At 41.1% G+C, this 17952-nt stretch overlaps 1 protein-coding gene across 1 annotated transcript in view; it reads left to right on the top strand.

Annotated features, from left to right (window-relative positions):
• Positions 1-2047: 2047 nt before the first annotated feature.
• reln (reelin) overlaps positions 2048-17952 on the top strand; it is a gene marked incomplete at both ends in the record, with an annotated part of 81456 nt that continues 65551 nt past the window's right edge. Inside the window, one exon of the mRNA XM_083893811.1 lies at positions 2048-2300. Within this exon, the coding sequence (XP_083749937.1) occupies positions 2048-2300 (253 nt within the window). The remainder of the gene's footprint in view (positions 2301-17952) is intronic.

Raw genomic sequence — 17952 nt, 5'->3', positions numbered from 1 at the left:
GTCATTCTGCATTTGTGTTTCAAAATTCGAAAAACACCACCTGTTACAGTAGGTGTCTTCAGGGCACTCTGTCGCTCTCTGTCTCACTTACACACACACATTGCACTCACAAGCACTTGTATGAATGTATTAATGACCACTGAGTAATTAAGTTTCACTGTCCTCAAGTATGACGCAGGTCATGGCTGGTAGAATCTAATTGCAGCATGGTTTTCATATTGTAAGTGTATGTAGATCATAGAGGCCAAAGAGAGAAACAGAAATGTTTCAACTATAAAAGTTGCCTAATATTTTCCTTTTTTTCGCCCCCGCCCCCTTGGATGGTCTGTACTTCTTTGTGGATAAACACGTCGACTAGAACTGGCCCGGGAGCAGCAGCTGGCCTGGCAGGTAGATAACTTCACTTGAGTCAAGTATAAATCTTTCTTCACATCAAAGTGAAGACACTCAAGACATCTGCAAAGATACAGTATGTGTATTGTATGTGTGAGCACAGTACACATGCATTAACCTTTGTGTGTATCTGCTTATCTGTGGGTGTGTATGCATCTGTGGTTCGGGTTGTGAAAGCTTTCTGGCCATGATGGCCTGGCTGTGTGCTCCTGCTGTGGGTCACTCAGGCTGCTTGGACATGATGCAGCTGACTGTGTGTGTGTGTGTGTGAGAGAGAGAGAGAGTGAGTGCAGCTTGCTGGCTTGGGAGTGTTTATATCTGTAATAGGCACTTAACCACACAAACCCAGCAGGCAGCTAAAGAGACCAGAAGAGATACTCAGTGGTGTTAACAGCAAGTTCCTCCCTTTACTGTGATAATTTAATGCAGTTTTTCTCTTTGGCCTTGTATCATGGAAGGTATTGTATAACCAGTGAGGACATTAGTGTATTTGTGATACACTTGGAAAATCTTTTTGAATTATTTTTGCATCCATGAGATCTGCTGAGAGACTGGATGTAAAATGAGCAAGTAAGATGGGGGGTGTGTATTAAAGAAATACTCCATCATTTTGGCAAGCAAGGACTCATGGGGAGAGCTGAGCAAGTATTTTGAGTGCCTTCTTCAGTGTAGTGGTGGATTAATCTAGAGCGGAGTGTGGTGCACAATGCTGTGACATGTGGAAAAAAAGTTGGATGATCCTGTGGAAATGGAGATTCCAATGGAAAACCATTGAAAAAGCAACAGAGGAGAAGAAGAAAAACAAATGTGAGTACTGCCGAAGACAAGAGGAGAGACTTGGAGGTACAGGATTGGAAAAAGAGGGAGATCGGTGAAAGAGGGGAGGGGGTTTAAGGGGGAGAGCAGCAGGAAGAGAAGATCCGTAGAGGGAGGGAGAAAGGAGGTGTGATAGTGGGTGGTAGAGGAGGAGACAGTCTGGTGGATGGGCAGAAAGACAAAGGAAAGAAAGGAGAGTGAAAGGGATCTGTCAGAGGGCTGGTTAGGGATGAAGTGACTAATAGATGCACAGAGATAAGATACCCAAGGTCTCTGGGGAGCCATATAAGAGTGCAATATGGAATAACATAGTTGTTTAGTGAGAAAAAAGAGAGATGGAGGATGAAATCTAGGAAAAGGGCAGAGTGATAGACAGGCAGAGAGAAGAGGGAGGAGAGAAGAGCTGGATGAGAGAGAGGGAGGCCGTCTCATAGAGTGCATACAGCATGCGTGGAGCTGGTGCTAGAGCGAAAGACAGACAGAGAGAGGGAAGGAGGGAGGGTGGGAGGAGAGATGGAAACAGAGGGAGGGGTGAGGTATTTAAACACCAGAGCAGGACAGCAGAGGCAAAGCTCTGAACTCCCCGAGAGTGAAGGTAGGACAGGGAGAAGGAGCAGAAGAACAGATCAGTTTCAGTTTTTCCTCACTTACACTCATAAATTTCACACATAAAAATACACAGACGCACGCAAACTCTCACGCACTTTTGGACTTTCAACTCATCTGTGGACTCCGAGGGCTGTCCGCTGGAACTCTACCTTCCTTGCTCCCACTCATTACTCTCCTCACCACTTCACCTACATCCTCAACTCCTTAGTCCCTCGCCTGGTGGGGGCAGATGGCCATGGTGCGGGCCTCTCTCGGGTCTGCCTTAGGCTGTGCCCTGCTGGTCCTAGTCTTGGGGAGCAGCAGTATGGATTTCGGGGCACCCCCAGCAAGCTTCTACCCCCGTTTCAACCCCTTCTTCTTCCTGTGCACCCACCACGGTGAACTGGAGGGAGCTGGGGTGGCAGAAGGTGGGGCAGAGGTGCTACTCACCCTTCAAATTGTGGGCAGCCCTACTGCTTACACTCCTGGACAGGAGTACCAAGGTGAGCACACCCCCTATAATGTCCACTTTTTTGATGTCCACACAGCATACTGTTTCAGCAATTAGTTTGTTTCAATGATAGTGAGTAAAATAAGAAAAGTATATTAAATTGTTTGGTTTTTAATTTTCACTGGCTATGAAAATACAAGTTAACGTTTTTTTGAAAAAAGCTTTGCTTTTATGAAAACAATTCCTTTTAAAATTGTAAATGTTGTTGATCACCAACTCAAAACGCAAAATGTGTTATTATGCATGTTAAACATTGTACCATAGATATTAACCCAAACGCAAGAAGGATCTTCTTATTTAGTTTCTAATTTAGTTTCACATATAATACACTGGTGTGGATGGGCTGTGCAGTTTGTGTGGGGTAGTTTTTGTCGGAAACCAGCATTTATGTAACTAATAAGTAGTGATGCTGAGTGGGACTCCTGTTCAGTGCTGTGAGCAGCTTTGGTGTTTTACTGAGCTGTGATCCTGTGCGTAGGTGGCTTCGCCACAGGACTAACAGTGAGAACCCTCCAACTGAATGAGAGTGAGAAAACTGCAAGTGCGAATGGACAAACAGAGCGCCACAGAACAAGATTCTCTGACAGATAGAAATGAAGATCACTAAAGCACGTTTTGCGTATAAACAGAAGTGACGATGATCATCCGTTTTCCCACACTGATGTGCTGGCACCTGGTCTTGGAAAATGAGATCCCCTCTGACTTCTCAAGCTGTGTCACCATTGCTCAGTCACTCACTCTCCCCACTCGGATGACACTGGGGACAGTGACCTGTACAGACCATCACAGACCCACTGAGGTCACATTCCCATGCAGCTATCGTAAAAAGTTACAATATACATATACAAACATATATACAATCTATATATATTACTGATTACATGTAGTTCCCTAAATACACACATTTTGTGTACATAGCCCATATGTGTTCTTAACCCTGTCGTTGTTGTCTTAGTAATTTGATATGTAAACAGTAGATTTATTACACCAGTCTTGTGACGTTAACAGCTACATCCCATTATCTTGGCCAGTGGTTGCAAAAATGGACATGAGCAGCAGTTAAATTGTATCGAGGAAAAATGAGAAGGCCATGAAAACGGAGCAGGGAAGAAGAGAAGTGTGGAAGAATCACTATTATCCTCTGTCTAAAAAAACAGTCCAGATCAACCCTTCAGCCAAGAACCTTTTATCAAGGGCTGGGCTTGTACAGAGAGATTTGAATAACTAGCTGGTGGATGGGAGGATAGAGCACTAAGAGAGGTTTAAATAATTAGCATTAGAAATGTGGTCGACTGGGAGGAGGGAGAGATTTAAATAGGGCCATGGCTGGGATCGGATGGAGTAGGGGGAGATTTAAATGCGATGAGAGGATTGAGCTGATAAGATAGCAGCAGCGGGGTTTGCACGGAAAAAAAAAATTACATTGTTCCAAGCTGCTCACTTTTTCCCCATCCTCTGTTGTGGCACATGATGGCAGCTTATTGTTGAATTTCTTTGACTTTATTGAGGATGTGAGGATGAATGGCAAGTGAACAAGTGAAACATGGCTGTCTGTGCGTGGACAGTTTGCATCCTTTCCGCCTCTCTCTTCCTCTCACACTTTACTGGTTTCATCCATGCTTACAAGTCTGTACCATGGCCCCTACCTTGCTCATTTAGACAGAAATGGTGTGGTTTGAGGGCAACAGACATGGATCTAGCTGTATCTCCATCTGCCAGCTTTGGTAAAAAAAAATTATGTGAGAGAAAGAAACAAAATGGCATATTACATATTCTGGTCAAATATTCTACAAATTAACTTTTCTTTTTCAGAATGTTTCTTTTAATTGGTCAGTTATTTTCTCTCTCATTGCTTTTCTATGTGCCTGCCAGGCTGTAGTTTTGGATTACGCTCAGTTTAATCTTCTAAAAGCAATGTGTGATCAAACCGCTGAAAGTGCTGCATTCGGAAATGGTGGGCGACAGCATTAGAGATACTAGTGGTGGGGTTGAAGGGCTGTAGGAAAGAAAACAAGAAGAAGACTAATGTTTTAACTTGAGGGAGTAGAAGATTGAAAAATAAGAGAGGCAAAATGACCTCTTATAAAAGAGATTGGAGATAAGTGTCTCAGAGAACCACCTCAGCAGTTGGTGCTGAACACGAGTGTGTGTGTGTGTGTGTGTGACCAGTTTATCGCTCAGTAATTGGGTTTCTGACCTGACCTCACTGCCTCTCACTTTTCTGTTGCTTTTGAATCATGTGTGGGCAGCACACTGTGCCCTGTGTTTTGTAGATGTGATTACTGTGTTTAGCTATCAGAATGAAGTGACCAAGAGAGATTGTGTCACTGTTGTTTGAAATCGTTGAGAGGGTGGGTGTACTGGCAGGGTCATAGTGGACTAAATGAAAACAGAAATCCTGTAGCGATAGTCTGAACCGCTGCGAAAAAATAGGGGGGGGGGAGAAATGAAAAGGTTTGTGGAGTTTAGTGTAGCTGCATTCAGACTCTTGGGTCAAATCTTGCACAAGACAAATGGAAAACAAGTGTCACTGACATACTGCCCACATACAGCCTTATCTTTCAGAGGAGAGAAACAGAAAGTAGTATAAGATGCAAGGTCACTATGAGATTTGAGCCTGTCCTCTAAAAAAAATCAAATGACCCATTTGAACCACTTTTGCTAAACTCTGGAGGCAGTTCTTTATTGTGATAATGTCTAAGCATTTCTCTATTCATTTTGTGTCTGACCTCTTTTAACACTGCTCTGGAAATGCGATATATTCTCTATACAGCAACCACATGTTTATTTAGGAAACAACATCAGACAACCAAAGACAGAACCCTGTTTCTACCAGTTAATCAAATTGCTGTTTTTCATTCCTGATGGTTTTTTTTTGTCCTCCTGCACTGGAAAGCCTGCATGTTCAGTCTCACAGATGAGCGACAGTGCTCAAGAAGGGATGGTGACACAGCAGTGAGAGAACAGGAAGAGGCTAAATTCCTCTAAACAGACTGTTTTAGTATCAGAAAATATGGCCTTTCTCGTAAGCACTGGATTCAAATCATGAGAAGAGGGGACACCATTCCTCTGTGTTATGCAGTGTAATTAAAAGGCACAATGGAAAACATTGGTGAAGGAATGGAATAGCATTGTAGTGTCCTCTGCAAGTCATTGGAGAATAGCTGACAAAATGGAGATGCACAAGCAGAAATGGGCCAGAGAGATTGATTGAATAGCCCTGAATGTCAACGAATTTCTACAGTTTGTTTCAATTGTTGGAATGGAATGAATTGTCAAATTCATTCCATTTTTGAATTGATGCTTTAGCCTATTAATGAAAGCCAAGGTTGGGTTTATCATGCCAGTGATTTCAAGCACAGCACACTGTTTTGTCTTGTGTCAATTACAATGTTGTATTAAAAAGCTTGTATTGTTTTATGTTTGTTTGGACAGGATGTGCATTTGCACACAATGTAAGGTTTTTTGCTAATGCTTCCATTTACAGTGTTATTGATGTCAATGAATGAGCCATTCACTCAAGTCCCTGCTGAGGCATGCAGGTTCAGGTTGGAAGCGTAGCTGTCCCTGTCACCACATTCATTGTTCCTCTGCACTATTGAAAATGAAGCAATGCTCAATAGGAGTCGGCAGTGTGTCTTCCACAATAGAAAAACAGAAGGCGAAACAGAGGTGGAAGGGAAAGTGACAGAAGGTCGAACAAGACAGCTGCTTACAGAACTACTTTGACAGTACTGGCTGATATGACCATTGCTCATCTGCTGATTGTCTCTACAGCATTCCCTGTATCATGGATCTTTTCATGTGCAAATTATTATAAATTAGGACATGTTGGAAACAATTAACATTTCAAGGAGATTTGGACATTGCCACAAAGTGAAATTCTATTATAGTACATTGCTTCAGCAGCTTGTGACTTGCAAGGGAAAAATGTAATGCTATTAACTATATGTAAAGTTGGTTAGTTGTCATAGTTGTGGGAGTTTGTCTGTGATTGTGCAACTGAAGTCTGTAATGGTGAAGTGAAGGTCAAAGACTCAATGCCCCAGTAAAGCTGGAGAAAAGCCAATATTATCTGATCAAACACCAGGTCATATCAGTAAAGCCACAGCCAGATGTCATGGAAACACATGGCTTATCTTAAAAAAGGTGCTGCGAGCCATCTTTGGCTCAAGCTTGAATGCCATTATTGTATCAATCTACGGCAATTTATGCACCCCATTAGACGTCATCATCACCTTCTGCACCACTTAACCTCTTGGGGAAACAAAGGTCCGCTCTCTGACCTCTGACCATCTCTTGTAAGTTCTGCATTGCTTGGAGGTCTGTTCTTACAGAGTGATTAGTTCTGGCTGGTGTCCCGTCTCTTCCTTTCCAACAGTCCCATGCTCCTACTATTATGTCTCTGTTCAAGCTGTAGTGTTTTACATTTATTGATTTAAAAAGGAAAGAACACATCTAAGTATTTCTTACGGAGCAGCGAGCATCGGTCAGTGAACCATCAAAAGACTGGCCTACTTTTTAATGAGATGGCCTGTTTAGGAGAGCAGGGACACTGAAAAGAGGAAAGGTGAGGAAGAGTAGAGGGGGCTAGGGGCTAATGGTTTAATAGGACTCTTTTATGAGTAAAGGAAATGCAACATGCCGATAGCACTCACACTTTCAAATGGTCCAAATCCATGCATTCATTAGCTTTCCAGCTCTTCAGCCTCTCTGTCTCCCGCTGCTTTGTCTGAATAGGTCATTTCACTGAGTGGAGGGAAGTGTGTCAAGTGTATTACTGTTTGTGACGGCTTGCTGGGTGTGTTTGGATGTTCTGTCTTTGTGGTCATTGAATGATGAACCATTTTAAAGAGCATTGTATTCACTGATATATGCCAGTTTCCTTTATATGAGGGAGCAGATGGGCGAGAAATGAGAATGGATATTCATTGGGAATCTTTCCTTTGTCACACATGCATGCTTGGCCATGCAAACAGCACTCAGTTCTTAGTAGGTGATCCATCATCACATGAAGACGGGTCAGATGTTCCACTTGCTAAACACAAATGTCCTGATCAGCGAGCTATTACAATTATTTGTGTTAATGTTGCAACAGAACATGAAATGATAACTTGAATAGGGGTGGGTATTTTTCTCTTTTCAGGTGCTAATGGTCGTGTCAAGTTGATGTTATCGGAACATGTTTCAGCTATTATAAATCACCATACAAACCTTTGACAAAGTGTCAGTGACAGACATTATCTTATGTCTTTACAAGTGCATTTCCTCATAAAGCCTCAGTGAGCCACAGAGTGCACTAGAGAATTTGAGGACATGATAGTTGAGATGGGCCAGATGCCACGTATATGCTACATTTATGGAAAATTGATTTCCTGCATCGGAGCACAGTGAATCGCCTCGAATAACAGTGACATTGCAAGCCTTTGCCAGGTTGGTGCCAGATGATGGCAGAATGAAATTAGGTGTGGTAGAAAGAGCTAAATATGAAGGCAGTGAGTGGATCTCTGCCACGCAGGAGTTGTGTGTCTGTGCCAGTCTTTTCTGGAGAAGTGGCAAGTAGCTAGGAGTTGATTTTACAGCCAAAACAAGAATGCTCTTAACAAGCAAACATGAGTAGTGTTTTCTGAGTTGGTAGACGAGTGGGCATTTATATTTTCACAATGTTGGAGTGTGTGCTTGCCGGTTGTGGGTTTGCCTGATTTGGAGTGCCTCTCTGTTGACTGTGCAAGCTTGGGGGTGCAGATGTTCTCCAAATTATCAGATGACTCCAAATGCCTTATACCCCGTTTCCACAGGTCAAATTTCTGGTGTTATTTGTCTGCTCTATTTTAATGCACAAATTGCAGCACAACGCTACAACATACATTCATCCTCTATCCATGATCATGGCCATAATGTTTGTAGTAATCCTTACTTTTTATAACCATTTTTATGACAGTTCTTAATATTATTTGTTTTATTTTTTAACAATTGATTTAAAGAGCAACTGAAGTGAAAGATGCAAAATAGTTGCCACCATAATATTAACGCCTATGACTATGGTGTTTTTCCTCTCCCCACTTGTTTTTTTTCTGTCACGTCCATGACGTCACCATTCACACATGGGTGAACATACACCTCAGTGCAGACCAACCACTTTTTGGGAGCTTCGCACACAGGTTTAAAAATCCCAGATACATCCACTAAATTTAAATAAATTTACAACAGGAAGTACAACCCCGAGCACTACCTTAGCAACATGTAAACCAACCAGAAATATGGTGACCTACGCATTTTTTCCTTGCCTGCAGTGAAAAATGATTTGCTTGTGTTCTTTTTGCTCTCATTTCTGGTGTGACTGAAGATGAAGTATGAAGAGGAAGTAGGATTTCATTTATTGTACATACATCAGTCTCTATGGTAAATCATAGTGGAAAACAGAGCACCAGCTCACCAAGCCCACACAACACACTCTAGACCCTGAGGGCGAGGATGAATTTGAACCACACTGCATTTGTTGCCTAAGTTTTCCAAAAGAAAACACAAGGGATGCACCCTACACAGTTTATTTGAATAGTTATTTTATTGGTATGTTGCACCCCCCCCCCCCCCCCAGTGTATGTGCTTCTTTGATGTCTACTTTTAAAGCACAGACATGTTGTTACTTTTCAGAAATCTCAAACACCAGCACTTCATTTGATATTTAGAGTTATGTATAATCTATGCAAACTCGATTTTCTTATCACAATCTACTTTATAACAAAGAGCCACTGTTCATTGTCTTTAACAAGTACCACGTGGCTCTAAGCTGGATTTTGAATAGTGATGGATCCTTTTAAAATCTTTTTCCTCCTCCCTATCCTTCCTGCTGAACGTGTTGTTCTTTTGGGGTGGTTTCCCAGCCGCTGTTGATTGGCGTGTCAGCTTTGCCAATGGCCTCTTCCTTCGAGAGAAAGCAGGTCCTGTCGGAGGATTGTGAACCACCTCCTCCTTCTCGTGCTTTGGATTCTCCTACTGGCAGCTTCATTGAGAGAGCTGTAATCCCTGCTTGGGGGCCAGTGTGTCGTCTGTGCTGATAGCATTCAGAAGGCCTTGTAGCACTCTAATGGATCCACTACAGAGGAGATGGTTTGGTGCAACTGGCTGGATGCTGAGCATATACAGCACGTGGCACAGGCGGATTAGCTCCATCCCCATCAACCCCCATTCAGCACCAGCTTCTTTCGAACAGCTAGACCCACTCTACCCAGAGAGACACAACAGGCTGGCAGATGCAGATTACACACACCCAGGCAAATACACAAGTTCACACGTATTCCTTTGGAAAGTGACAGCATGGTTGACAGTTTGGTGTTTACAGGGTCCCTGATGCTCTGTTGTGAAATCCTGCAAATAAAACCGTGTAACTCAAGCCCCCATAGGTGCACCAGTGAGCTACGACAAAGGATTACAACATCCAGAGATTATACCAAAAACAACACAAATGATATTGATCCTGATTTCTTTGTTTATCAGTCATGGCAGTTTCATGCATCTGTGCTATGATGACCCCACCCACCTTGAGGAGGTACTATAGCAATGGAAAACAACGCACCTGTTACCCAAACCGAGTAGAGCTGAGTAGTGCTCGAACTGTATAGTGGTATAGTCATGACCGTAGAAGGAATGGTAATGGTGATAAAGTCACTGAATGGTTGCAGCTATAAAGTAAGGCAAAGGTATGGGGTTAAGACAGTAAGAAGTGGAATGGGGGGGTAAAGTGAGCATGACTTACCAAGCTAAGCTAGTCTGATTAAGACTAGATGTCAAGTCAAATGCTCCCCATTGATCAACTGCCAGTAGAGACCATTTTATTACTGCAACAAGCTTGCTAATTAGAAATCAATCTCTGTTCTCTCCCCTCAGTTATATGCAGCCCCCTCCACCCCACTGCCCTACTCTCTTTCCACCCAAACACTCATACCCAAAACCTTAGGAGGCATGTCAGTCTTTGACTAATGTCAGTATATTTTCACTTAGTTGGCTATAACCTCTAATTTTAATGCCAAGAAAGACCAGGGAGTGGAGAACAAAATAGTGAGGCACAGTATCCTGCCTTCCTCTCCAGCTCCCAGGGTGTCTTTGAGCTCTCTGAAGAATTTGCCAAACTCTGGGATTGCTTTAAAACTGAGAACTAAAGTGGAATTTATGAGCTGAATAACAGTTCAACCCCATCTGCGTGCAAAAATCTTTATCTTTAAAAGGAGGCCCATATTGTATCAATTGATTTGTTTTGATTCCAAAAGGCATTTGTTGTTGGTCATATATTGTATGGTACGATTCGGTCTAAATCATACCACTATTATATAGTCAAGAACATGATGAACTATAAAGTTTGTGCCAGTTGAAAACGCTGGAGATATAAATTGAACTTAAAGTAGTGAAGTTTTTCTTGTGTGCACATTTTTGTGCATCAGTTTAACTGTTTAAGTTCTTCAGCTTAAAAGCAGTTTGAACGAATTCATACTGTTGCAAAATTGTAATTTTAATTTAGTTGCTGTTGCACCACTTGTTTCTAATGACTCTGCTGTTGTACTTTTTATTATTATTTTGCATAAGAACAATGCAAATTATGCTTCGTTCAAATATTTTAATTTGTACAGGTCATAACAAATCTCAAGCTTTGGCCCCACGTCCATATACTGATTTAAGTTTTAAACAGAGAGTATCAGAGAGTAGAATAAAACCTGTTGAAAATCCATACATAATCTTTTGTAGTATGCATTTCACCAGGGATGCACAATATCTGTATTGACCAATATTAGAATGTAATATCAGATATTGGAAAAACAAGCCAAGATCAGTAGACAGAATAGGCTACAGTCGCCTTGACATCGATGCCTGCACCCTGTCCAACTATCATTTTTGACATTTATTAATTTTGTACAATGAAGAAAATGTTTATCTACATCCGCTGCTGCAAAATATTATATTAATTGTCTGAAAGGCATAACCAGGTTTTGACTGACAGCTTTGCAGAAACCCTCAGTCTCAGTTCTGTGTGTATTTTGCGAGGGGAAATCTGTAGACAAATAGCCAGTCTTTGTGTGTTATTTGCTCGGCGATATAGCGCATTTTCATTTGTACATAAACACTGTAAAAAAAAAAAAACGTATTATATTTTATACTATTTCAAAGACCAGCAACTGCCACTGGTATTGGTATCGGTTATTGACCCAAACACTCTCAATATATTGGTGTATCTGGTCCAATATTGTGAATCCCTACACTGATAACAATGGCTGTATAAAGTGAGCCTCAGGTCTTTTCCTTTATTTCAAACTGTTCAAAGTCCAGGTTGATTCTGTGATAAGATCTGCAACGTGAAGTGTCGGCCCATGAGGACGGCTTAGACGAGGGCAGGTGCACCTGGTGTTCACTCACTCACTTATTCTCTTTCATCTCATAAACTTCTGTGCACCTGAAACATGCAGTTGCAATTGAAGATTCAATGTTTAATTTGAAAAATGTATTTGCTTTCAAAGCTACTAAATCTCTGTAAAATAAATTCATAAAGGCACTTCATGATTGTCTATGATTGGTCCATTATCTCCTTCAATGTAAGGAGGGGTGTACAGTATATGTCACCAGTAACTGAAGAGCTCTCCAGTTTGACTCCAGTAAACGTGGCCAGGGTTATCAAGCTGCTGACGCTCCTATGCTGTACACTTGGCTTCTCTGCCCTTGCTATGATTTCATCTGTTGTTTTGAACAATTGATTCTTAGGATACTTACATTTTAATGGAAATCATAAATTATGTATCTAATGTGAAAGAAAAAAGTAAAACAACCTTGTGCAAAATAACAATCACAGCACAGATGACTTGCTCTTGGGCTATGTGTGCTGTATGTTTCTGTGCAAACAAATCAGTATATGTGATGACGTCTCTTCGTATACTTATGGAGGGATGTATCTTGGTTTTTATGGGCTTTGGTTACACTGACCATTCCTTGACTTTTCTCTTTGGCAACTTGTATCTGTAACTTGTCGTAGTTGGCATTATATTACCGGGTTGATGGCTCTTCAATATGACTTTTATAAGTGATGGAAATGTGTATCTCACTGGTTTAATCTGTTAACTGTATGCACACGGACAAACGCATGGTGTTAATCATTAAGACAACTCTGGTCACGGCAGGTGGAAGAGGGAAAGAATCATGGTGTTCCTGAAACCCATACAGTAACCACCAATCATGTATCTTATATTTAATAATGTCAACTTGATTTGAAATTGTTTTTTATTATAAATTTTGCCTGATGCTTTAGATCTGTGATTATTTATATTAAGCTTTCCTTTGCTATTAACACATGTGGTGCATTCTTATCCTGTCTACTTTGATCCTGTCAGTATTTCTCTAAGAAGATGAAGAGTGAAACAAAATCCAATAAACAGAACTGTAGCTAATCAAAATGCATTTAGAGATCAGTACTGAGATGGGATCTGCACGCTCTTTGAGGCCCAGTGAACCTATGAATAATGTTGAAAGCCCAGAAACATGATTCTCAATCAAAGGCAATCTCAGGTAAAGGGAAAGGCCTTTGAGTTGTCACATTGTGATATGCTTCTTCTGAACATGGTGTTTTATGAAAAACTACGAAAAAATGTTCTGTCAAGACTGGTTTTGCCCTGTTGGTTAGTGGAGATGCCTTCTCTCAGGGGTGTGCGTGCAGCTTACAAGTCAAATGTCAAACCTTTATCAGGGTACAAGCAATGTAAAGCACATTTTAAGCTCAATAGTATTATTGGAGAATTCTATGCAAATGAAACTACTCTGAAAGTCATTATAAAAAAAATATCCTAGTGATTCACAAAATGTTAAATTCTCATCCTCCAGAGACTAAAGGGCATTTAAAATGAGGCTTCTGGTAGAGTAATATGTGCACCTGTGATTACTTCTGTTCAAGCATGTGACACACGGGCTCGTATGAACGTAAACAGACCCAAATGCACTGTATCATATACAAGCAGCAAAATGAAGTGTGATCATGCAGCAGATTATGTGTGAGGAACAGGATGCCTGTGTGATAGAACTGCCTCTTCACTCCTGTTTTTCTCCATGGCTGAAGCCAAGTGAGGCAGGCAGGCAGGAAGGCTTCGGCTTACCTCCTTGTCAAACAGAGTAGGAACTCGTCAAAACAAACAGTACCCAGAACCATAACAAGCTGCACGTTATAAACTCAGTCAATAATCTTAAAATGACCAATAATATGGTCTCAGGAGATCAATTGATTTCATGAAGAATTTGTCGGAGATGTTGTAGTCACGCAGATAGCCGATAGAGACTCGGTGGCTGAGGTTGTCTATGATGTAGTGTTTCACAGTAGCAGATGGCAGTGCCAGCAGGCCAGGATGGTGCCAGAAGGTTACGCAATGGAATGATGCCTCTAAGACCTGACTTGATCACTGCATGACACATGTGCAGAACCACACTTCCCACACCATCTTCTGAAACTGAAGAGAAGTGTTTGTGTTTATGTGATACAGTCTGTCTGTAGTTACTTGTAGAACTTGTCAATCCAAAGGACTGATCTTTTCCTTTCTGATGAGAAGACATAGGGACCCATCCATTTTGGTGTCATGCTAGTGACTGACAGTTTGAACCATTTCGGGGAGCTCGGAGTGAATTGACACCCAACACTGGCATGACTGGGGTTAACAGATGGAACTATTGCTTCCCCATGGTCAGAGCTCTATATCCTGGTCCTCTCTGGGGTACATGTGTGTTTGCCAGTGGGACATGGGTCAGATGGTTGGTTATCTTTGTCTAGGTTGTTGCCAGAAAAACCTAAATCCATTTGGAAACAAAAAGGATGCCCTCCTGATTCACTGAGATTCATTGATAAAATGTTCTGTGATAGTATTTCCTTTTCATGACAAATTACTATTACCTATGTAAGTTATTTTACCATTGATAAATTTTTCTGTGATTATATTGCATTACAGATGGACAATGTATATCTTTGAATCTAGAGTAAAAGCACTTGAGAGCAACCAAATATTGCCAGAACCTCCTAGTGCATGTCTATCCAGTTTTAAGCACTTTTATAAGTTTTTCTAAAACTCGTGTGAGTAAATCTTACGACTGTAGGCGTGGTGAAGTCCTGTGGGTGTGTTTGTACACAAAGAGCAGAAAGAAGCTGTTCAGGCCATGCCAACCACATGGAGACTTCATTGCAAGCACACTAAGCTCTAGCGTAAATCAGGTCTTCTCTTTTTCCTGTCCGACTCCAACCTAATCCTGAACTACGCTGTTTTCTAAGAATGAGCTCATGCCACCAAGTGCCAACTACAGCGCAGATTCCATAAGGAGACATTAATGTTGCTTTTAGGATGCCACTGGGCCCTATTTTTCTTTTTTTTAATCATGATTACTCGACAAGCTTACAGTGAGCCATTCAGGCTAGTTTAGGTTGTCCAACATGAGCAGCTCTCTGGATGTTTTTCACTATTTAATAGGAGTAGTACCTGAAGACTTTGAAGAGTATGTATATTTATATATATATATATATACATGTGTGTATGTACACACATGTATGTTCACAGTCTTCTGTCAGTGAGTTTTTGTCCTGTTTTGAGATTTTACAGCAATTAAGATGCACTCAGGTAATACCAGGAGCTAATTCAGTGCTGCTCTTCTTGAGAAGAAGAGAGAAGCTGAAATATTAACTCAACAAATGTAAACTGGGAATATGTGAGACAAAAAGGAACATAATATTTAGCACATGAGATGGCGAAGGTATCAGACATACAGATAGATTTCAGAAAAGACGAATGTGATATTTATTAATCAGTCTTATATTCTGCATAATGATCTTGAGCTCCTAGAGACTTGTCAGCAAAGCCAGTATTGTGTTTTGGTGTAATGTGTGGTGTGTTCTTCCTTGGTGCCTTTGGTGGATTCCACAGAAGTGAAGAAAACCCCTGGCCCATCAATAGTTGAGTAGGAGCACGGTTGTGTGTGTATGTAATGAGGCATACCACCTCGCATCATTAATATTACATGCTAGCTTAGGGCAAAGGGATATGCTGTGTGCTGTGTGCTGTGTTCAGGTATAGTACGAGTGGTTTTATGTGGGTACGTGTGATCTGCATACAGTGTAATAAGCATTTCGCAAGACTCGATCTTTGGTGAAGTTTCAGGAAGTCTGGTCTGCACATAGTACTGTGCATCAAGGATTATCAAACAGCAAAGCAATTTAAAAAGACAGAAAATTAATTTTCTAAAGTTATCACAGTGGCAGCTGTTACATTTTTGCTAAGACAACTGATAAACAGCAGGACTACAGTGTGTGTACAGTGCATTTTTTCTTGACAATTTGTTGTGGAGATGTGCTGATGGTCTGTATCCATTCAAATTACTAAGAGGTCTACATTTTATTAATACGTGGCAAAAGTTGCACTTGTCATAGTCTACTACCACCAAACTCTATGGACATACATACTGTATTTCCATAAAACTAAATGATATGTTTGTTTAAAATTATTCTGTTACTATAAGACATTCAAAGCGTATTTTATTTGTTGCACATTAATCTTACGTGTTTTGTAGTGAATCAGTTTCTTTTAACCATAATGACGAGGAAAGCTTTAAATTTAAGTCTAGATGTTTGCAAGAAATAAGTAATAAATAGGCAATACCTGTGTGCACACATGGTCAAATCACACACAAGTGCAACAGTGTTCCAAGCACACGTGGTGAATGTGATAATGTGTGAATGAGAGTGTTGGTAATAAAGTTCACCTCCATTCCTGCCTCATCCCCTTCGGCCAAGTGAACAGTACTCAGAAATGAAGTATGGACCAGAATGTTAAAGGCTACCATCAAAGGCTGCCAGTCTCTTCCTTTAGATCTGTGTGTTGGTGTGTGTGTGTGTGTGTGTGTGTGTGTGTGGGTGTGGAGTACCCCCACAGGTGATTGGATCTCATCTGATTAGCTCATCTGTCTGATACATTCACAGGCCAGTGAGAGAGGAGTGTTCAAGGCATGTCTAAATAATTTAAATCTTGCATTTGTATTGATCAGGTAGCTCTGCTCTCTATGGACCACTCCACTACTACTACTTTTCTCTCCATCCTTCTGTGCCCCTTTCTTGTTTTATTTTTTTTTCCCCTTTTCTGTTATAACCTTGTGCCCCTAGCTTTTTTTTTCCTTCTCAATTCTTTCTCTCACCAACCTCTGCTTCAAATATTGTGCAGGTTCACTGCAGTAAGGAGCAGAACATGCATGAAAGGGGAGTAGATGGAGTAAGGAGAGAGCATTTTGAACCACGGTTTCTCTCAAACAAGAGCGACTGAAAGAAAGGTGAAAGCAATGGTTAAAGAAAAAAAATAGCAGAGTGAAGACAGAGAGAAAAATGTGTGTAGGTGCATGTGTTTGTGTAGCTTATATGCATGTGTCTGTAGAGAGTAATGGAGTCTGTGTGACCTTGTTGATGCAGGTCAGTATAAATGTAGAAATGAGTGTATTGTGTGTGCCGAGGGTTGTGAATCCCAGTCCAACTTAGTACATCAAACCCAGTCCATTATTCCATTAAATACTGCATCATGCCATGGCCTTGGATCAATACAACATAATGTAAACATCTGATAACGTGTCTCACCACACACTGGATTGGATTTGTTGAGCAGATAGTCTGATAAGCAAAAAATAAACCACACACAGACACAAAAGAGACACAGATACACAAAATGAACGTGATAATTGTTTGTTTGAATGAGAAGGTTTTTTCCCCTGTGCACTGTGGGTATTGTGGTGCAAGAGGTGCACTGCACAACATGGATTGAATATGATAATACGTCTGTTGCCGACCAAAATATCTCTTTCCCACAATACGGCTTCTTGTACACACTGTATGTGCTGATAAAATTTGGCAGTGTACAGAGCTGACAAGGAGAAGAGAATACAGAATTATTGATAACTGTTTTAGATCCACTCATAAAGAAAACCCAATAACGGCAAATAACAGTGATTTTGTACTTATTTCTCTATTCATACTTTATTCGTTTTGCACCATACAGCTAAATCACCTTCCTCCTTTTTATTCTTTAATATTTTGTGAGTAAATGTAGCTATTTGTATAAAATCTGTGACATGAGAGAAGAGGAGGACGGGTCTGGATATAATAACGAGAGTTGTGGGATCAATTATTGAGGCTTTGATATGGGGGAAAGATGGGCTGAACCATGCTTTTAAGACAGGGTGTAGCACATCCAATGTACACAGACACACACTTTCAGACACATACAAGTGTTGGGCAGCTTGTGTGAGTATGTGTTAATGGAGTCACCCAGACAGACAGACATACAGACAGAGAGACTGGGCCACACAAGAGTCTGTTCTGCCCACAGTCCCACAATGAAACACACCAAACCCAGAAGAATAAACGCCCATGGCCAAACTGACATCGAGCTATTGTTACTAAAAACACACCAACACCGCAAGTGTCTCCTCCTTTTCCCGTTCAGTTTTCCCCAAAAAGACAGGGGGATTCCAGGGTCATGAAATAACAATGCCTTGAAAGGATTTCAAACTCATCTCAAGCAAATATTTTCAAGACTGTTCTTTGAACCACCGACTTTTCCCTTGTGCTCTGATCTGTCTGGCTGGAAGCAGTCCAGTGG

This window comes from Microchirus variegatus (genome assembly GCF_963457635.1).
Source record: "Microchirus variegatus genome assembly, chromosome: 8".
In the NCBI taxonomy this organism is placed as follows: Eukaryota; Metazoa; Chordata; class Actinopteri; order Pleuronectiformes; family Soleidae; genus Microchirus; species Microchirus variegatus.
The sequence above is the reverse complement of the archived record's forward strand: the minus strand, read 5'-3'. Positions and strand labels throughout refer to the sequence as shown.